At 42.1% G+C, this 22,028-nt stretch overlaps 3 protein-coding genes across 11 annotated transcripts in view; 2 read left to right on the top strand and 1 right to left on the bottom strand.

Annotated features, from left to right (window-relative positions):
* Positions 1 to 21,874, top strand: part of c15h14orf180 (chromosome 15 C14orf180 homolog) — a 135,991-nt gene extending 114,117 nt beyond the window's left edge. For 7 of the 8 annotated variants that reach the window (XM_035610167.2, XM_035610166.2, XM_035610168.2 and 4 more), the window contains 10 exons: positions 9,274 to 9,514; positions 10,331 to 10,361; positions 13,353 to 13,439; positions 14,702 to 14,822; positions 16,639 to 16,669; positions 16,780 to 16,888; positions 18,547 to 18,713; positions 18,842 to 18,974; positions 19,605 to 19,631; positions 20,045 to 21,874. In XM_035610167.2, the coding sequence (XP_035466060.1) occupies positions 9,362 to 9,514; positions 10,331 to 10,361; positions 13,353 to 13,439; positions 14,702 to 14,822; positions 16,639 to 16,669; positions 16,780 to 16,888; positions 18,547 to 18,713; positions 18,842 to 18,974; positions 19,605 to 19,631; positions 20,045 to 20,250 (1,065 nt within the window). In that variant the 5' untranslated portion in view covers positions 9,274 to 9,361 and the 3' untranslated portion in view covers positions 20,251 to 21,874. The remainder of the gene's footprint in view (positions 1 to 9,273; positions 9,515 to 10,330; positions 10,362 to 13,352; positions 13,440 to 14,701; positions 14,823 to 16,638; positions 16,670 to 16,779; positions 16,889 to 18,546; positions 18,714 to 18,841; positions 18,975 to 19,604; positions 19,632 to 20,044) is intronic. The other variant, XM_035610169.2, reaches the window with a different exon arrangement.
* On the top strand, positions 131 to 1,464 carry LOC118286059. Of its 2 annotated transcripts, none has more exons than XM_035610170.2 (3): positions 131 to 236; positions 446 to 967; positions 1,085 to 1,464. In XM_035610170.2, exons 1-3 carry the CDS (start codon positions 216 to 218, stop codon positions 1,241 to 1,243), a joined length of 702 nt encoding a protein of 233 aa, XP_035466063.1. In that variant the 5' UTR covers positions 131 to 215; the 3' UTR covers positions 1,244 to 1,464. The 2 variants fall into 2 exon arrangements, with proteins under 2 accessions (XP_035466063.1, XP_035466064.1); XM_035610171.2 differs by having other exon boundaries at positions 1,066 to 1,464.
* LOC118286061 (transmembrane protein 179) overlaps positions 21,510 to 22,028 on the bottom strand; it is a 3,419-nt gene continuing 2,900 nt past the window's right edge. Inside the window, exon 4 of the mRNA XM_035610172.2 lies at positions 21,510 to 22,028. This exon is cut by the window's right edge and continues 1,719 nt beyond it. The gene's annotated coding sequence lies outside the window, so the exon portion shown is untranslated.

The raw sequence follows: 22,028 nt of genomic DNA, 5'->3' as shown, positions 1-22,028 counted from the left end.
TGTTCACTTCATATTACCAATGAAAAAAAGATGATGTATTTCTGTGCTTGACTGTATTATTATTATAGTCATTATTTAACAAAAAAGGACGCCAACCATAACTATAAACTGTAAGAGATTTGTATAATGCCTTTGAAGGCTTTGATCTTCCAACATTAAAAAAACAAGAGTACGTGAACACATGCATAAATCTACATCTGGATCCTTCTACTGACATGGAGGCACAAAGAAACCAGGTAAGATTTTCTCATTTGTCCTACAGAAATGTTTTTGAGCACTGTGCCTCTCTATTGGCCAAACTCCTATTCCCTGTTATTTATTCATATTTTGTCTAAAGCTTTAATACATTTTCGTGTTGTTTGTTGAGTTAATGCATCACAATTTTAACAATCTCTAATATCCACACTCCAGTATCCATAACTATGTGTATGTCTCTGTTGTTCAGGCACGTGCACCATGGTGCCACACAGCATCTCAGTATTGTTCTATAAAGAGCAGTCCTGCTGAAGTGCAGCTGCAAGTCACTGTGAAGAGTCTCAGGGAAGCTCTCTGCAATGCGATATCCGAGATGAAGTCTCTCCAGAACGAAAACGAGACTTTGATACAACAAGTGAACCTCCTGAAGTCTGAGCAGAGGCATACGGGGAGCCAGCACAAAGAAGAGCTCAAACGCAAAGATAAGCAGATAAAGCGAGGGCGCAAGAAAAGGATTGTTTGGACCAAAACAAATTGGCACCGACTGACCCTGCTCGCTAAAGCCAAAAAAAAAATGAAGACCACTAAAGGACAGTGGCGTTCAAAGTTTCAGTTGCTTGAGGCAAACCTGCACCAGGAGTTTGAAAAGAAGGTTAATCCGCTGGAGAGGGATCGCCAGCTTCCTATGGAAAGCTGGATCATGGGGGAGGAAGAGTGGAAGGAGAGAGAAAGGACAAAAGAGCACATCTCCCTCTTGACCGACCAGCTTCAGGTAAGATGCCTCAGCTGATACTTTTACCGCAGAACAACGGCAGGCTCTCTCATGAATGGTGGAGATGTTGAAATAAAATACTGTTCTTATCTTTAAAGACTCTCGCCATGAACACAGGAGTGCAGTGTTGAAACAAAGCAGGAGGATGACATCATTGAACAAGGACTTGGCAACAGGACTGAGAAAGACCAGGCTGGCAACATCATTCACAACAGACATGACGAGCTTCAATCTGAACATGGCAGCAAGCCACAAGAGGTGGAAAAGACAGAATGACAAGAAGGCAAATTGGCCGAGGAGGAAGAAAAAGAACCATTAGTTGGCTAAAAACATCCATCCTCCACCCCTCTTTCCCTCCCTTACCCTTTACCCCTACCCTTTGTCCTAGTTTTACCATTTTCTTTTTCTGTATAAAATGTATAAAATATATAATATATCCATTTCAATAAGGAAAAAATGAACATGTTCAAGAAAAATGAAAACCAACAAAACACAAATCTGCCTGTTTCCCTTTTCTACGGTTTAATGGCTCTGATCATTTACTACATTGTTACATAATTTGTTTTTTAAGTTCTTTCAGTATTTAAATACGTCACTTGTTGCAAAATCATTCCCATTGGTCTTTTAAGCAAAAACATACTATGATGTTGTGTTTTGTCCGTCAGTAAACATCCATCATTTTTGGATTACGATTAATTCCCAGAGTGTACATTTTGTAAAATCACCAGTATTGTACAATGTACTTAAGTATGTTCTGTTGGTCACCATGAGATGTAGTTTTCTACCTCAGCCACCTTACTCTGCTTTGTCAGCACAATTTACTGCCTATAGATCCACTCCATGGACGATCTATACAGTCCGCCCTGCTTGTGCTCACGCAGCTGTTAGAAACTGTGTTGCAGAGGGAGAAATTAAAGAGCCAAGCAAACAGGGATCCATAAACATATTATGTCCTGTTGTTAATGGAAATGTCATCAGCAGAAGTCTCACAGCTCTATTGAGCGATGAGCCAATTTCCCTGACTCTCTCTAAACCACTCGCATGTGAAACGGCTGGAAAGCTCGTACAGTAGCGCCAGCTCGCCACCAAACACAAAACGACCAAATTTTCCAACCAATTAAATTTAAAAGCCACTTATCCCATTTTTGAATGGACCAAAGTAAAAAGGGGACTTGAGCAGTGTTGAAGAGGGGAGCTGCTCTTGGAGGACGAATAATGACACACAGTCCCTGCTGGTTACTGGTAATGATGATCCTCCCCTCCACGTACAGTAAAGTGAGGTGTGAGTCTCTGAGGCCTGTATCAGTGGCCGAATGTCCGTGGCACTGACCACAGCTCCTCCTGAGGCTGCAGCACCAAGACAGTCACAGCCTTGTCTGTGAGTCAGCGAATGTGGGAAAGCTAAACCTTTAGATTTAACATCCGCATTTCTAATGTAATGTGGGAGGAATAGTTCAAGTTAATGTTTCCTTTAAAAAAAAAAAACAGGAGTCGAGTGCCAGACACTACTACTCTGATCAACAGTATGATCACCATTTTACCTGCATGTAACAAAAGTGAAGTAAATATGGTGACCTTCCTTAGACCTTAGCTCTCATGACGAGGACAAAATATGATTTAAATAAATCTACATATTTCAACAAGAGCAATCATTTACAGCCGTGACAGCAGCTCGTGGCGTTGAACTGAATAGAGAAATATATGGAGGACTGAATTGGCAAAACATTGAAGTATTTCATAACCAAGAATTGGACACCTTCAAGATACAATTATAGTAATTAGATTGTTCGTCCTACATGTTTGAGTGCACTTACTTTCAGCCTTATTTCCATTGCAAATGACTTCCAATACTATACAAGCAGAAACTGTGTTCACTGTAAATCAAATTACTTGTGATTTGGCAGATCAATATTCTTACACTGTTTGCACTTATAGAAAAACAGCGAGAGTGTGAAGCAGCCTTTCAATAATACACTTCAGTTGTCATTTTAATATGGTGGACCCACAGTTTGAGTTTTTCTCATTACAGTCTTGTGAGTTTCCTCTCGCTTCAGATTCAGTTTCAAGCACCTGCCATGCTGACTGAAGCTGCCTGCTTGTCCTCGGTTCATACTGGAGCAGTCAATGCCTTTATAGTTGTTGTAGAACCCTCCCAGACCTTATCATGATATTTTCAGTCGGTCACCCCTATAGGGAGAAGCCATCCCAAAAGCAGCTGATCTGATGGAGTGGCCCACACCTGCATGATTACGCATGAAATGATGAGCAGCAACGCGGCCAGCGAGGTTCCTTTATTGACAAGTGGCGTGTCAGTGTCTGTTTTGAATTCCTCACAGACATTAACCCACTGACCTGTTTCACAGCCAGAAAGACACTTGACTAGACCAGTTGGCATGGCAACCTCACGTGAGTTAACATTTTCATCGACGGTCGATCGGACAATAAAAGCGTCAAATCCTCTTTAGTCGATACAATTTCTGGTGCCAATACCTTGAGTGCATTATGGCTTGTATTTTTGCATGAAAATAATTATGTCATTTATATTTATTAATACAATTTACCTGGGAGCCTTTTAATATGATTTTATATTTTATTATATCTCCCCTTCTTCTTGACACAATACCGCCAGGTGTTTGTTGGTAACGATCCCGTGTGCAGTCTGACCGTGCAGTGTAAAGCGTATAAACGGCTGTGTTAATGAGGTCTAGCAGATATCCTGATATATACTGTAAGCATTATGATATCCCAGTTAGAATGAATAACCAGCTAGAGAGTGTCACTCTTCCAATCTTACGCTTCTGCCATCACGGCTCATTAGAATTGAAAGGGCTAAGACAAAAGCAGGATTAGAGGGGAAAAGAATGGAAAGAAAGAGTTGAGCATCAGTATGTGACTGGGAGAATGTGTGGGAGTAGGCGACGATCTAAAATAGCCAGCAGTTACGTCTGAGTGACTGTCATGAGTGACTTTTACAGTATGTAATTATCAGACTAATTGAACAGTGAGAGATATGTGTGATGTCGTCTATTAACTAACTGCCCACTCGGAAAAAATGAACCCTGGCTCTCTCTTTGCCGAATGTGTGGGGAAGGCCATGAGATTCGAGGACCTACAAGGATTTATAGCATTGTTTTCTTCTCCCCTGTGATTTTTACCCAGTTAACTCAGATTTATTAACCTGTTCATTCGGGCAGATTCTTGACAGGTTTGCTGAAAAACCAGTGATGAATACAGACACTGTCCTTCGGCCTTATATCAGCACGAATCAACATAGTGTCAGAAGGTTAATTTTCTATTACATAGAGTTGATGACATTATTTTTATGAACAGTCATACTGATCGACCACGTCACACAAATCCTGTATGTCCTGTAAAATATGTGTTGTACTTAAAACTGTTTCAACGATGAAGACACAAACTGCTGTTTAGTTCGTTTGTTCGTTGAAACAAGTGTCATGTCCATGGATTGTCCATTGGGGGGCGCCAGAGTGGAGTAAAAGATAAGCCCAGTAGAGATGGTTTATACAAGGCATTCCCTATAATCAACAACTCCTCAATGAACTGATTTTAACTTTAAATGGCTGTTTTCATTAAGGACTTTTAAACAGCTCTTGCTCCTTATTGTTTGTCATGCTGAGTTTGTAGGAGTATTGTATGTTTTATAAAAAATATTTTTAATGTTTATTTGATAGGGACAAATACAATACATAGACAATTGTACAGCAACAATCCAATGCAATGCATCACAGCATTACTAACAACTTCAATGAGCGTCCCTATAAGGGCCTATAAAAGAACAAACATAAAATATCAAAATGATATTATAAAATGTATTTTGTTTACACTGTGCAGTATATATGAATACATATACACTCTCACAAACAAATTCATTCACAGACACATATATCTATCATATATATATAAACACAGTTAATACAGAATTTGATGAAAGCCTTTTTCTTGGACTTGAACCCAAGACGTGCTCGGCGAAGTTGGTCTTGAAAGACTTGCACGTGACCCTTTCACAATGACACAGGATTGATCTAATAACACATACACAGCTTTAATTGAACATAATGCTGTCTGATACTACAATATTAGAGGTTTTGTTTTTGCTCAATACTGAGGGACAGTATTTATGTTCAACTGGAATGGGAATGGATGGAAAATAATTCAGAAAAGAATGTGGGATGATGTATAGACGTGTCAGAGTCTCAGCTATAGGAGACTTGCATTGCTGTGTTTATCTGGACAGTGTTCAGTAAAAGTCACTGGGTCAGATAATTGAGTAAGAAGAGACAGATGGTGGCAGCATTTACTGCTGATTACATGGAGGTCATAAACTGCCTCTCAGTAGCTGGGGGTGTGTGAGGTCCAAGCGTATTAAACTGCCAGAGCCTGAATCTTAGAGGGATGCAGCTGCACCAGCAGGAAAGTCGAGGGGTTTACACTGTGGGCCAAGACGACAGGCTCCAGCATCCAGAGTGCACAATGTGGTGGTTTAACAATGAGGCAAGGTTTCATGTCTGTAACATGTGGTGCGTGTGGTGTCTTTCACAAACTTCTACATCAGCACATGTTGCTGCGGTGCAAGCACAGTATTTGATTATCTCCTCACATCATCGGGGCTATAGCTTACTCCAGCGAGGGACATAGCTGCTGTCACTCACACAGAGTAAAATATACCTCACCAGCAGAACTGTGGCTGTATGTGCACAATACAGGAAATATAAATAGTATATGATGATTTAGGGCCATGCGCAGTGCAGTGAAATGACACCAGGTCACGAGAGCCGCAATGTTCCTCCGCAAAAATGCTGGACAATGCAAAATGCATTATGCTAACAAATGGTCTCCTGAATCATCTAAGATCTATAACCTTTAGGTCAAGAAGTGGAACGTGCAAATATCCACATAGCATAGAGAAAAAAATAGACCATGTTGATTTCAGCCAGGAAATAACAGTAAAATTACCACTACAATAACATTCAGAGTGTTGTAGATAGATTGATAGCCAATGTCAGAAGTACAGGAAAAAATAAATTAAATACAAAGACTGAAAATAACACCGTAAGCAGCCCTAAAGCAGTTTTTTTTTTAAGTCTGTTAAAAGAATACAGAGCGAGTATTGGAATAGTCCTATGAGACCACTGTGCAAAGTATGAGTGTTTGAAGTGCTGAGAAATATGATTAATGATTACTTCATATTTGAATGCAATTATTTAATGTTGGTATATAGTGCAATATCCGAATGGGCTCAAGATGTACTCATCGCAGAAACACTGTAAATATAGATTGGACAAAACATTTAAACTAATTGAATATATTGAGGTTTACTGCACTGCAATAACCAGCTGATGTTAGATTTATATCTGTGAAAGGAGCTGCTCCGTCCTACTTAGCATTCTGTCGCAGGGCCTGCTCGCCGTTCATTTACATTAGTCTGGTCTATTGGCCTCCCCGGGAACGGTTGCTGTTCTCAGTGTTTACTGATCATACTGATGTATTTGTCCACCAACTCCGAAAGACAGGCAATCAATATTCCATGCGCTGCACAATAGTGAACGTCAGTCAATATCTTTGTCAAAATGACATGCCAGCATATGTAGACAAGGTTGCTTGGAGCAGGATGTGAGCAAATGATCTGCATCCTTTGGGCTCAGCAAGTCAAATAAGTAAATCCTCCTTGTCCTTTAACTTTAATTTTATATCATGATGTTTGAGGAACCAGACGGTCGTTGGAAAAATGCAAATCTTCATCACTGCTGCAGAGTTCTCCAGCCTGTGATATGCAAGGCGTTTGTCACAGCAGATATTTTTGACTTGTAGTATAGGAAAAGAACTGGTTTTACTAATTATATTAATGGTTGCTCTGTTTTTATTCAATGACCCCAGTAGGTCATGACAGACGGACGGTGATGTAAGACGCAAAGCACCAGGACCCTCAAATTGAAGCAGATAGGTGGAATCTAGCTAATCCAGTTAATTTTATTATTCACACCTCTGTCTTCCTCCTGTGACATGGGAAAATGTCCTCTGTGAAAGAGGCCTGGGTTGTTGTTTTTTTGCAAAGGCTTCCCATTATTAATAAAGGACAGAAATATCAAAATTCAAGTGACATCAAGCAAATATTCTTACTATAAAAAAATGGAGATGCAATTTGTTGTACAAAGTAGTAATTAAATGATGAATGTATGTATGTATGGAAAAACAATGAGATGTCTGACATACAGTACATGTATTTTATGTTCTGTTTTTGTGTTTTATATTTGCATAGTTTTAGTTTAGACATGTGAGGTTTTATGAAGCATTCTGGAGGATCCATTCCTGAATTACTCATCCTCACACTGACAGATTTTTCAAATAGTAGAAACTATTCAAATTAGTCAATTCTCAGATAATTAAGCTTTTTTTAAGGAACAATTTACATTCGCAGTAAAGGGAAAACCCACGAATAATAAAAAATACAAGGGTTCATTAATGGTTTAACTGTTTTTTTATGTTAAATAATTCCCCCCTTATAATAACAATGAAAATAAATGTAATTTATAGAGTGTCTGTCAGGGGGACCCAAGGCCGCTTTACAGTGTTTTGAATGATGGCCTCACCAGCAACTAGTGTATGCAGCTGAGCCTGCTTTTTAATTTTTTATTTACTTCACCTAACCTTCAAAGTGGCCAACAGCAAGCAAAGGCTCTTTTTCATATTACCTATCATAACCCAACATGTCATATTGCATATTATAAAGCATATAGTGCTTAGATGGCAAACACTTTTTCAGCTTGAAATGGTGACAGTCCTGCTTGGGTGGGTTTCCCGTTGTTGCATGTTTGTTGTCAGATGTTGTTGACATGAAGAGACAGCTGATGTGTGCGTGATCAGCTCGACTGTCCGACAATGAGGAGATGGAGACCCACTGTTTTTCATTTAGGACTTAAACACTGACACTGTCCCTCCGACCAATCGCATCAGAAGCTTTGCTTATACTCTCTCGCTGTAACGCTGTTGACACCACAGTACCGTGAGCACAATCACTTGTCGGTGTCTCCAGTCCTGTGGGTCGAGGGGGTAATGTGGCCTTCATCAGCATAATCAAGTCCCACGGCTGCCCTCGATGCTGTTACTTCAAAATGAGCAGTGTTCACAGTTCCCTGAGTCTGACCTGCCAGTGCAAGTTTAATACCCTGATCCCTCCCATTCACTGGCGCTCACAACCATTAAAATCCCATTTTGCTTAGCCGGGTGCAACGGACGTTAATGGAGACTGACTCTGCCCGTTTGCTTTGTGTTACTCCATTCATTTCCTCCAGCGCCCGCGCTTGTGTCCAAATGGAGCGAGGGTGGGGAGGAGTGCTGCTCTCAAAGTCGAGACTCATTCATGATCCTCTAGATCATCCGTGCGGTGGCCACATCTCTTCTTCTTTGCTCTTCCCTTCTCCCTCTCGCCCTCTCCGCAGGCACAGATTGGCCTCACATTAATGTTGATTAGCAGAGTGTGAAGGGAAGTGAGCAAACATCCAGAGAAGGCACTCCTTGCAAATAAATATTTGTTGTCTGTGTTTGGATAATGTTCCGCAATAACCATGTGTTTGCATCAGCTCTCTGGTTTGCTTTTAGACTATGTGCAAAAGCCGGGGATTCTCTGTGGTAATGTAAAACATGCTCACACAGCATTCATCGTGGTTTGCTTGTTGGTGCCTGCATCTTATCCTCTCCTCATTTATAAATCATAAGTGGGGCAGTAGGACTTAAGATGATTCTCTCACAGACTGGAGGCGTGACACACTGCTCTGTGAATCCACAATAGCAGGAAGGTTTAGGCTGAAAACACTGGATGAAATTTTTATTTTTATTGCACACTTCATTCAGGTATATATAATAGTACATGTGCACCCTATTTGTTTTTCATTATCAAAACATACATACTTGCAGTTTTCTTGCTCTAGGATTGGAGAGAGATTTAATGTGCTCCACTCACTGTGGTGGAGCCACTGTGTGAGAGCAGAGCAGGGATTGGTCCAGAGCTCTGCCACTCAATCAGCAAACACTCTCCTACTTCCTCTGTCCTCCTTTCCTGGTGCAGCCTGGGAGGAGGGAGGGGAATGGATCTTTTTCTGTGTGAGTCGCCGGAGCTCCCTTAGCCCGCTCCTTACCACCTGTCCTTGACTTACTGAGCACAGACGGTGTCTGCTCACTGATCCTCTATCATCTTTCTTCAGATCTGTGTTTATATGAATAGCTGCATTTTTTTTTCTTAAATCTTTCACTTCGTGTGTGGCTCTTTCTTTCTACCTGTGGTGCTTCAGCGGAGTGGCGTAAAGAGGAGCGTTTGTCTTGAGCCTCAGCTGGTGGAGCTCTGATGGAAGGCAGTGCTGGCTCCGGTTGGGACTGGGGATGCTGAACAGGGGGAGGGAGGGCCTGTTTGAGCTGGGACAGCGGCTCCAGCAGCAGGGGGAGTACCAGGCCGCCCTCCACTGCTTCCTCAGCTGCCTGTTGGGACTGACCCATGTGCAGAGCTTCACCTCTCTGCCCAACTGCCTCCACCAGGTGAGCCAGATGAGGACTGTGTATACACACACACACACACACATGCATGCACACAACCTGTATGTTTCTTGCTTCCTTTCTTTGTCTCACACACACATACCAACGAACCTGAACATAATCATTACATGCGTCCACGAAATCTGCTGTCTGGTGTTTTTGCTTATACACATTTGCATCACTTTTCCTGCAGAGCAGTATCATAAATAATCACAACAGCACACAGGACACAATCAACCTTGATATCTGCAACACCAATGTCAAATCTAACAGCACAGTCCGTCACGTGTCCCTGAGTTGACTCTGCAAGAAGATTTCCGCCTCAGTAAAAGTGAAAGTGTGCATGCTGATCAATGAGTTATTACATATTGTAAAAAAAAGAAAAATGTTCCAGTGTGTGTGTCTTTTGTGTGCCAAAACATTCATGCCTGAGACCTCAAAAATAACATAATATATATATTTTTGAGGTCTCAGGCATCAATGTTTCGGCACTGTCCAGCCCGGCCAAAGTCCGCTGAGATTATAAACTGAGATACTTTTTACGAGGCCCATCCCACAAAGACAAGGCTACAATGTCCATACTGTTTAGTGAAGGAACGACTCTGTTGTCAAAACATAGCCTTTACTCCAGAACTTTGGAACGTGTGGTATGATGTTGACCAGACCAATGGTGCCGCGAGAGAGAGAGGAATTGCTTGTTTTGACAGTCCATGACATCATACTGTACACACACACACACACACACACACAGGAATCTTGTGGGAAATTAATGATTTAATACTTAATCATGCCCCTTGGTTGTTTTTCTGTGCTTTACAGATTGCAGAGCTCTTCATCACTGAAAAGAATTGTATCCTTGACAAACAAAATGAGGGGAGATCTGTCTCTGCTCGCCATCACCTGTCAGACACTTTTACTTTTACTGTCCCACGAGCGTCAGCGAGCAGCTAACTGTAAAAACTCGTGTTCTATTTCTGAGAGGTGGACATGTAAAGGATTGCGAGTGGAAAGGCGGGTATTGCCAATTCCAGCACAATGGAGGATGTGGACGCTTCTTAGAAAGCGGTGTAAACCGAGAGGGATGAGCGGATGTCTTTGGGCGAGTTCATAATGGCACGTTTGTCCCAGAATACCGCGCGTTTTGTGTGTCGCTCAGGCTGTGTTTCTGCCTCTTAAGAGGATTTGTAGGCTCTTATCTCTGCACAACAGAGTGGGAGAGCACTAATTAACCTGTATCTGCACTGACTGGCCAGTGCGTCGCCAACTCACTGCCTCTATGAACTGAAGCATGGAGGTAATAGAGAGGTGTTACGTTTCAGGATATATTGCCTCCACGGCTCCTCTCTCTGTTACAGAGACACTCCAACACTTAACTTGCCAGCTCATGTTATCTACCTCAGCAAGGATCTTCCCCTCGCGGTTCTTTTTCCAAAATAGGTCAATTTGCTGAGCTGAGCCACCGGAGTAGGCCCCCCGCAGCATGAATGGGTACCTACTTAAGAGGGTTGTCTACCGTGACGGGGTTAAATCATTTGACATTCGCTCCAATATTACACAACGTCATCGGTAGTAATGGTGTCATGTTGTGTCAACTGTGGCGTTTTTATGTGTGATACAGTTACCATGTTGTATTCTTTACTTGTAGTGTAAGATTACTGTGGTAAGACTATAACCACATAATATCTCATCTCATCTTGTTTGGTGGGTCAGTAGCAAAGAGGAACAATTAGAATTAATGAAAAAATGATGTAGACACAAAAAACACAATACAGCAAGGATACAAGGATATGATGTGTGTATAAGATCAGGGTGGGTCAACCGTCTTGAGAGTTGTTGTTTCTTAATGGTTGTTATGTGGTGTTCAAAGATTTGGTCACTTAACATAAAATGTTTCCTGCAGTTCCTTCGATTTTTTTCCCCTCATGTTCTCGTATTCTAGTCTCATGAGCTTCATAAGAGCTGAGGCAGGGATTTTGTGGTCTCTGTGATGGTCCTCCAGGGAGGGAGGTGAAGGGTCCCATGCTCAAACTGGGAGCAGGACGTGGGAACTTTGCTGTTTCACAACAAATGTTTGCAACAACTGCATTTCTGCAGTGTCCCCTTAAATGTTGCCTCTTGGTTTAAACTGAATCCATGATTAGCACTGTAAATAAAGCCTTTTCAGTGAATCCTGACTTCATCATGTGGTGCTGACTTTAATCCAGACAATTGCACAATGTTAGGTGCAGTTGACGGTGAAAGTGGCCGTGCCATCGATGTGCTGTAATCAGAGCTTGCAGTGCGCACTTGTGTCCAAAGACAAATGCTCTTTTGGCTGCTGAGTGTTTACTGATACATGTTTCCCTGGAAAGTAGACTGACCTGGAAAAACTGACTCAGAATATCAGACAATTTTCCTGTGTTAACGTTTTGAGTGGATATGCAGTGGGGGAGAGTAGAAGAAAGATGGTCATAAGAACACAGGCTAATCAATATTGCAGTTTCTCACGTGAAAACAGATCAATCTCAGAGTTCTCCTGCGAGGTTTGGATAGTTCACTTAGCGAGGTTAGAGTTATGCAGCACATGCATGCGATCAGATTTGGCTTTTGAAGGTGTGTGTGTGTGTGTGTGTGTTTATAGATGAGTGGAGTGGAGTCCACTCCCTGGGGAGGATTGTGTGAGGTTCCTGCTGTGGCATTGTTGTGGTCCAGTGAGGCCAAGAATAGCAGACACGAGCTCTGACCTTTGATGAAGAAGACTGTTTTTAATCCTGCCTCCCATATGGTCCAACTCATACTCACCTTGTTCCATGCTGCCAGGTGACTTCCCAGGGGCTGGGACAGTGGTTGTGAATGCATTTCATATCACCCTTTAGTATCTCGCAGGTTTTGTTCAAAACATCAATAGCATATTTGTGGTATTGATGTTTTGTGTGTAATAATAATAATGTAGTCCCGGGGAGTTTCATGTTGTGATGGTGTTTTTATGATGGGTTGCTATATCATCTCTTAATGCACTGCACATTAATTTACTCACATGAACATTCACTGTCAGCTTCCCTCCCGATCCACCATCTTTTCTGGTGTCATGCAGTATAAATCACCATTTTAAATCTGTTCTATGTTTTATCTTTCAGTACGAATACTGTCCTTTCCTTATGACGTGGAACATAAAGTAGATACAGATTCATTTGAACTGTGCCTTGTCTCCTTTGTGTGGCTTGTAGCCTGTTTTGTTCCCTCAGTGGTTTAGAGAGGTGACATTATTCTCCTGGTGACAAAATGATGGAAATCAGCTCTTGTGGTTTTCAGCTCCAAGCTTAACTATTCTGAGAGTGGAAAACTATTATCCATCTTTACAACTTAAACAGAATAATTGTAAATATGTTGAAGTATAATTGGCAAGTAGGATGGTCTGTAATGGAAATGATGTGTTTTTTTTGTTTTTGTTTTTACAAATGAGAGATCTGGTGTTAAGTAGGGCATTTAGACAGACAGGCCTGTGTTTATTTTAAGCATTCTCCGTCCCATTGGTCTTAAAATTCACCTGACAACCATCAACAGTGTCATTTTACAGTGGAGCGGACACTACGTGCGTAGAATTCTTTTGACAAAGTGAACAGGCTCTATTATTAGGATGCTTTAAATAGAGTCTTCTAATGGAAACAGAACTGGATATCAGATCAGTCAAAATGAGACTGTACACAACATCAAAAGAATAAAAGGAGAAAAGACATTAAAAAAACAGAATGAGATATCACATTCTGTTTGTGTGTTCAAGCTGGGCAACGTGACTGTTTTAACATCAACAACTGACTAATCCTGCTGACAACTGAGACCGATCCTTAACCGATATAAACAGATGGGAAGGCCCTCCAGTTCATCCAGGCTGAAAAAATGTTCTACGAAGTGGCACTGATCGAGCTCACCGCTCTTCACGGGAGCACAGGCGAGTGCTTTTGACATTATGATACGGATGAATACTTTGGGGGATATAAATGCATATTGATATCTTGTGGCTTAAGATCAGATCACCTGGTTTGACTGTTCATGATTATTTTCCTTTCATATTCCAGGAGGTTTCATAGAAAATATTTCTAAATAAGTTATTTGGCACTAATTATAAAAAATAGTACTCAATAATAAAAAAAAATATTTCTATGGGAACTATACCAATTATTATAGATATCATTGTTTTTTCTCCCTGACATTTGGTGAAAAATCGTTACAGTAGTAGGCAGCTTTCCAATGTGAGCTGCAACTAATACTTAACCAGCAACTGATACATAGTCTTTTTCTGTGACACCTACGAAATCTTTTCACATTACCTTATTAAGCCGACGGGAGACAAGGTCCCATTTTATCCAGGTCCATCTTTGTTTACGATTTACATGGTGGAGATTTAAATGAGCATTCACTGCAAGGCCGCTCATTCATCACCTGCAACTGATGCTGCTCCAGACGTCTGCCTCTTCCTCTCTGTCTGCTGCTGAGGCAGCAGTGCAGCGTAGCATGGGCATGTCGGAGGTCAGGGACAGGCGGAGCAGAAGACAAATGGCCACACTTTATACCATCTCATTAGGAGCTGTGTGTCGCCATAGAATACCGAGGCCCCTGATTCAGCACTCACTCAGATTGAATGGCGGACTTCTCCAGGGGCAGAGCTGACTGTGCGTCCACCAGCTCCCTCTCTCTCCCCCAGTGTAATTTCAAATGGATCCTTCTCTTTATGTCCCCGCTGGCCGCTCTTGTAATTGTCAACCTGTGTTTTTTGTAGTGCAAACAGAAGTTTTTACCTGCCCTGATAATTTATTTACAGTTTCTCTTGGCATGAATTGCTATCCAAACCGTTTTAATGTGTGTGGTGTGTCGAGTGTGCTTGGTGTGAACAGAACATACTGTGTGTTTGTGGTTTGTCACCATGTGCATGCGTGTGTCTCAGTGTTCCAGTGGGCGTGGTGAGTGTGTTGTTTGACTCCCTTATCTCCTCTCTCCTGCCCTTATCTCTGCTCTCTCGTCTCCCGTCCTCAGTTGGCTCCGTTCTGCTGTTCAGGCTCACAGACAGACACTCTGGCTTTTTCTAGCTTTATTGTTGCAGCGGTAGATAGGTGAAGAGGGGAAGGAATAGTGAGGAGAGAGGGATAGGTAGTAGGACGGAGTTGTTTATTAGGTGCGGGGACTGTGATTACATGCCCTGTGTTTGTGTAACAGGGCCTCAGGAGGAGGCAACACTGGGCTCTGGGGGATGGACGACCCCGGAGGAGCTTTCGGAGCAGGCCTCCCAGGCTCAGCACCTCGAACGGCTGGCTCAGCTCTGCATCATGAGCAAACAGTAGGTAAAACTGTGTCCTGCTGTAGCTTCTGTTGTAGTGTAATGAATGGGCAGTAACATCGTCTTTAGGCTCATCATGAACAAATTTATAGTTGTATAATGCCAATTTTGCATACCATTTAAATACTGTATGTTTATATATTATCTATATATATTTGTGTGTGTCTCAGTTACATTTGACCTTTGTGATTCAAGTGTAAGCAAACAATATACTGCTTGTTATCAGTTTTATTATGCAAGCAGCAGCTCAGTGCATAATGACAGATAACTAGCTCATTTGTTAGTAAGGTAGATTAGTTTATAAGATCAGACAGAAATCATTTTGAGTCAACTTTTTTACAGAAAGATCACAGATTGATAATGTCCCTTGCTTGGGTAAATTTTGTGTTTTCATGAGTCAAACTACAGTGAATAATGTTCTTTCCCTCACAAATGGGACGTTTTTGATTACAGACAACAACGAAACTTTCCACTTGCACATCCGCATAATCGTCTTTCTGGAGTGGAATTTTTTTTCAAACTAAATTAACTCCATCTCCAAATGTTTCTGGCCAGAGTTGAATTTCCCAGTAGATCTGGAGAAAAGAGACACCACACTCTATGTGAGTGTTACAGGAGGAACACCTTAACAGGATCTGGTGTCTCCTGTTGCAGGGGTACTTTGTTAGGCCACAGCATGCACCTATTTTCTCTGCCTCTGTTGTCATTGTTGAGATTAGGTCATTTAACCTGATTGCCAGGGCGGGTGACAGAGGGCGGAAGGTTCGCCCCGCGGAGGGCTTCATTAATGCAAGGAGCATACAGCAGTTAAACTTAAATGAGATGGTTACTGATTCTGGGTTGAAATAGGATCCTGCTCTTTGATCTCTTCTTGTAGATTTCCGAAAGTTACCCTGTGAAGTTTATAAAAGTTGTGGGAAAATAGGGTGACGGTCTTAAAGCCCCAAAGCCCGTACTCCCCTCACCTTCAGCCTCATTGTTAATTTCCTGCAGACAGGAAGTGATAATACTTCCTGAATCTTTCAGTCATGTCCCAGGAAGTCCTTTGGACCGGCGAAGGGCTTTTTCTGTCTTTGCAGATCAGATGTCCCCTGAGAAGGACCTTCTAAAGCAAGCTGACACCTGGCCATGACTAATTGAAGGGAAGTGTGGGTTTGAAAACAGCGAAGCAGACGTCTGTCACGCTAAAAAGAGCTTGCTCTACATCTACAGGCACACGTGAGGGTGATGAATGTCCTTGGCCGGCTTTCCGGGGCAGATATGAGCGGAACAGCTGGCAAATTCTCAACGAGCCACATCACGTTAACCTAGTTTAGTGCTAAGCAGAAGAGTGGTGGAAGGGCACGAGTCAGGAAACCAACCTGTGGGCCCCCAGCGCTTCTGTAATTTACCCCTGGACAGCAGACGGGGGCAGCCAGCGCTGGCAGAAGTGAAAGGTTTTCACTTCCTCCCTAAGGCGCCTGAGCGCCTGCAGCCCTGCTGCCTGCGTCCAATCACAGCACACACGTTTAGATCCGTCATGCTGATTTGCTCAAAGCACTGAAACAGATACACTTACCTGGCAATGCAGCACAGGCCACTACTCTTGATTAAGATCGGGCATTGTTATCACCTTTTGAAATATGCACTGTATTTATGTTTTCAGGCGGAAGAGGAATGTGCAGATAGATTCCATCTGATACTTCAGTGATAGTCATCCATCTTTAAAAGAATGCTTTTGTTTTCACGAGTTTTATGTTTTTACTCCAGCTCCACAGAAACAGAAGAGCTAGTGCATTTGTTTAATGTCCCCATTTTCCATTCATTTTCCTTTCAGACCTCACCTTGCTCTAGAATACAGCGGCAAGGTATGTACATCCCATCTTTCTCTTTGCTCCCTCTCCAGTCGTTAGAGCAAATTCACATTTCATGGTGCTCCGGTGTAGACTTGAAATTCTCTTGTCTCTGCATCTTTCAGGCTACAAAGATCCACCAGAGGGCCTTTGGTAATGACCACCCGATCACAGCCAGAAGCCTCGAGCTAATGGCCACTGTCTATGCTGAGATTGGCAAGACTGAATATTCAGGTAAACACCCAACGATGGGGAGGAGCGACACAGGGTGACACAGCAAACACTCTCTGTCACTCTGATGTGACGTCACGACAGAGCGATGACGACTGCAACCAGACCGAATAGAGAGTGAAAGACAAACACGGCTGCATGAATCAGAAAACGATAGTGGAGGACGCCTCTCTCAGCTTGTTAACGCTCAGTCTGACACGTGAGGCACGACGATACCAGAACAGTGATTTTAATGTCAAGACCATTAACAAGACTTGTTAGACACAGGTTAAGACCATTTCTGCTTTGGAGAGCTCATAGCGGAGCAATCACACAGCTGTGTCGACCTGGGTTACGGTGCTACAGCCTTTAAAACCATGTCAACCCATAAAAGATGTTGAATTAATAAACACTTGCATTTGTTTTGAGTGGTTTTTGCAGGGCAAAATAGGAAAATGCAGCTTTGTGGCAGTTTGAGGGCACAGTTCTGTTGTACAGTTTGGTCTGTTTGCTTGGCTTGCAGTAAGAGGGAGCAAAACTCTGCCCGACTCGGAACTCTGCATTTCTGTGAAGACTGCTGTAAAAAAAAACAAAAAAAACAGCAGAACGAGAACTGGTTGTTGAGTCAGCTTTCAGAGGCAGTGGTGCTGAACACAACCAGCTGTATAAAAACAGTTGTGCACAGCACTTACAAAGATTTACAGCTATTCCTCTCTGTGCACCTCAGATGGTCCCAAACACATTCGAGGGTCAGAGAGTGGTTGCTGCTGCGGATTGGTACACACATGCACACTTCTTGTGCCCTTTTACTTTGTGTTGTACACAGAGGAATCCTCTTTGGCCCAAAGTGAGATACTCCAGCAGAGGAATGTTTGCAGCTCTTGTCCCCTAGAAACCTTTCGCTGGGTCACTCACAGTCACCCAGTCTCTGCTAACAAACAACTTGTGTTGATTTGAATTAGACTGTATTAGCTGTTAGACTGTTGAGAATATTTGAAAATATACTCAAACTAAAATTGAACTACTAACCAAACTTCTCGAAATCCCGTCAACTGACTCAAAAAAGAATCCCTTTAAAAAACAAAACTTTTATTGGTGAGCCTTTCCAGATTTGACTTGAGTTTTGATCCCTTGAATTGTATTTTTATGGTTTTTAAACTCTGTTTAAAAACAACTGTTGTTGTTCTCTTTTAAACCAATGGTATTGCTCTTTTAATCAACCAGTCTATGTAAATTACTGCAAGATCCATTGACTTATCAATTGATTAAATCACTGATCACTCAGACAAGTGACAAATTTTATTTATATTTAGAAACTTTCAGTCTTTTTCCTTTTTAAACACTGGGTGGTGGTGGTGGTGGTGTTGCATTTACTTTTTTTTTAGAACACGTCATTTGACCAATACAATATGTAAATTTGGTGAATATCTACAACTGTTTAGTGCAAAGATACTCAGGGAAACAGCGGCCTGGACTTTGCATCAGTGTTTGTAATTTGAACCTTGTTCTACCTGGCACAGGCAGAGTCAACACCGGTGTCTTCTCTCCGTTACATTTGCATGTTTCTCTTTGAATGTTTGACTTCTCCTCGTTGTTTGTCTTAAGATTAAACTGCAGACTTCAGTGGCGAAGCAGCTCTAGATCACTACTCATGTGCTGTGTGGTCATGGTTTTCTTACTAGACTCCCTGGGTCAGTGTGTGTCTGCACTGTCCAAACGCTTAGCTGCTGCGGAATCCATCAGAGACTCAACCGTCAACTGTCTTCCTCAATCCCACCGGGAGAAACACTCAGAGGTCCGCCACAGGAAGGACATCCACCACCAACAGGAGGACACACCAAAAGCCAAGGTAAAGAGAACAGTGCCTGTTCACATCTCTCGCAGTGTCACTTTCCCTTCCAGCTGTTTGTTGCTGCTCTTCACTTTTCCTTTGGAGCTTATAATGAGTATTCCTATTCTGGATTTTATCTAATGTAGGTAACAAATGGCAAAGTCCCCACCTCCATTCTTAAGAGGCCGAGCCCAAACTACGGGTCAGACGCAGAACTGAACCACAGGAGGAAAGGCGAACGGAGGGTTCGATTCCGAGAGCCAGAGACCACAGTACATGGTGAGAGAATGTGCAAGTTACAGTTTGCAGCAGGTCCGGGCTGCTCAATCAGAGGCTGTCACGTATGTTTGTACAAGCAGAGGGAACACGCTGCCCTCAGGGGCTTCAGCACCTCACCCAAACTAGTCCAGTGACTGAATGTCATGCCTATTTTGTGCAGCCTCTCTATGTCAGCTCTACATTTACAGAGGCACGTAAAAAGGGAATGCATTGCTGTGGCAACAATATTAAATGCAATTTGTATTGTTTTTCAGACTTTATTACTAAATTGGTGCCACCCACCCCCCAATCTTAAATAGAGCCCTCAACCATATGTAAAGGTCTTGTGTATCTACTAAGCAGCGGCGAGGAGACAGAGAGAGAGAGAACTAAGTGCATCAAAACACCCTTACATTGCATCGTGAGCTATTTCCCTTTGTGGATTCTGTACTACTTAAAAATAATGTAATGCCAAGAGACTTCCTAACACGAGCAAGTGATTTACGCTTCTTAATTAATTATGCATACAACAAGGCACCATGAAGTCTGTTCCAGAGAGATAGAAGGGCCCAGCAGCTGGTTTGTAGCTGTCGTACATGACAGAAGTTCCCTCTTGTTGACTGACTGGCCTCTTTTCTGTCGGTTTCACAGATATCCCATACTGTGACTGTTTAGGTGGTAAGTCTATCTGAAAGTGTTTAGAGTCACCAAGTTAATTTGCATGAGGAAATTAAAAAAGACACTGCACTTTTTAATTCAGGGTCCAATTAAGTGTGGGAAAAAGCAACAAGGAAATTACTCTAGGTTATTTGTTAAGTTGTAGCTTGAATTTCCCTTTTGATCGACTTTGTTCACTGCCATGACACTTTATTATAACCCCTTAATAATAATGTTTGGGACACACAAAGCACAGTTTGCGTGACAAGCCTTCACTTCACTCCAGATGTGTCAGTCACATTAAATCACAAACTTTCCTCTTCCCAAGTCTTGAAAGAAAGAGATCTGTGGTTGTGACAGTGCCACTTTTTATTTACAAATCAAAACTGTATTAAAAAAACAAAACAAACTGGTGCTGCTTCTTCTGTGTACAGCCTACGAGACGACACCGTCCCGCCCCCACCTCGCCCTCTTCACTTGCCTCTTCCTGCTGATGTCATTCCTGGGTGTGGCCATGTACTGCACAGACCGCCGGCGCCCACAGCGAGTGTGTGAGGAGCTGGAGGCCGCTTTGGCCGTCTACCTGCTGCACATGAAACAGCTTCTGTGGGGTTGCTGGATATGGTTGACCATGCAATGACTGAGACTGACCACAGGTGGAGACATGGAGCCTTCTTTCATTTTTTTTCTTCTTCCTATCTTTGAAGTTGCCCACTGGCCTACAAACACCTCAGCCATTCGGCAGGGCTCTGTACACTGTCTGTGGTGCTGATTCACTCTCGCAGTGAAAAAGGGAAAATGTATGATCCCAGAAATATGTAGCTTCCATGTCTTTATGTACATATATATCAACGCGGCGGGCGCGCCGCTCCTTATTTAAGTTGTGATGACATTTTGCACATCTGCAATGTTGATACTCACATATAACACATGTAATCACAACAACCATGTGAATTTTCACTTCACACTCACAGTCTCTTGTAGTGGACGTGAGTGAATGTCTCCATGGAATGCAAATATTTATTTTGTTACCGTTACATGATTTGTGTATAGCAAGATATTACACAGAACCGAATGTGTATATATGGCTCAATATCAAAAGGACTATCACAGTATTCAGCCTTGTATTTGCACAGAAATGAATGTAGAGATGTTAGGAAACACTTTCATTGGCTCAGCCCACATTTGAGAGGAGGAGGGTGGAAGCACAAATGTCTGAACTGTTCGATAATGAACCCGTGAGCAAGAAAACACAGGGCTGCATCTCTTTACAGGTTGAATGACTTACATTAAGAACACCTCTTTCTTTATAGGCTTTGTATTGTCTGTTTGTCTGACTGTCGCCTGATTTGTAGTTCCACTGAGAAGAATATCTGCACCTGCAATATTATCTATCATGGAAGAGGATATACTCAAACAGAATGAATGCTAATGCATTTGACCCATGCTTCTCTTTGTAACTGCTTGAATCCCACAAAGTATCCTTTATCCTAAATGTTATTTATTCTTCTATACTCAACGTCCGCATCTACGCAAATATCCTACATTCGATTATTTAAATTTTTTTAACTTTTGTTACGTTGCATTTCTATTTATTTTTTTTAAATTCAAACAGAATTCAGGTTTTGGTGATGATATCAACTGCACATCAAGCTATTGACAACTGTATGGGTAGATGTAGGCTCAAGGAACATTTGCAAAAAAAAAACAGGGATTCACTCCTTATATGTTTTTGAGGCCAAACAGAAACATAACAGCATCAGATTCTGACTGATATTGTTCCGAGTCCCTTTATCAAATAAAGCAATTCAAATTCAAACAGCCAGATCACCACACAAGTGGCTCAAAGGCCACAGTGATACACATCTCTCATCATGAGCAATAACACACATCACATAGTTTCCGGTCAAACATTGTTCTTTATACATATATCTTTGTAACAGGTTTCAGGGAACTCAGAGGAAAAGTGTTGGATTTCAGATATCTCACATGTGAAAGTCAAAGCAATATGAGGCTAATGACGCCTGTAGAGAAGAAAGAAATACTCTCAACTCTGTACTGTCAAACCAAACTGTCATTAGCAATAAACAATACCCAGTGAACTCATGTCCTGTTGCTGCACATTTAGCTTAGAGGCCTCGTTTCACGGCTGTCCAAACATTTATGGTCACTTTGAAAGAAGTGCCTTGATGGAGGGTTTTTCTTCGTTCCTGCCATTTTTATGGTTTCGATTGTTTTGAATAAAACTGTCATTGCCTATCAAAGTCAAGCGGATGACTTGCTTTCTTCCTGTAAATTCTGACAATGAAGCTGTTTTTCACACATGCAGTAAAACCCTGAACGTGTCATCCAGACATCACCCGGAGGAGCTGTGAGTGAGTGAGTGTGTGATGTGAAAGGAGGAGGGAGAGGGAGAGA

The sequence above is a fragment of the Scophthalmus maximus genome, chromosome 15, assembly GCF_022379125.1.
Source record: "Scophthalmus maximus strain ysfricsl-2021 chromosome 15, ASM2237912v1, whole genome shotgun sequence".
NCBI classification, from domain to species: domain Eukaryota; kingdom Metazoa; phylum Chordata; class Actinopteri; order Pleuronectiformes; family Scophthalmidae; genus Scophthalmus; species Scophthalmus maximus.
The sequence above is the reverse complement of the archived record's forward strand: the minus strand, read 5'-3'. Positions and strand labels throughout refer to the sequence as shown.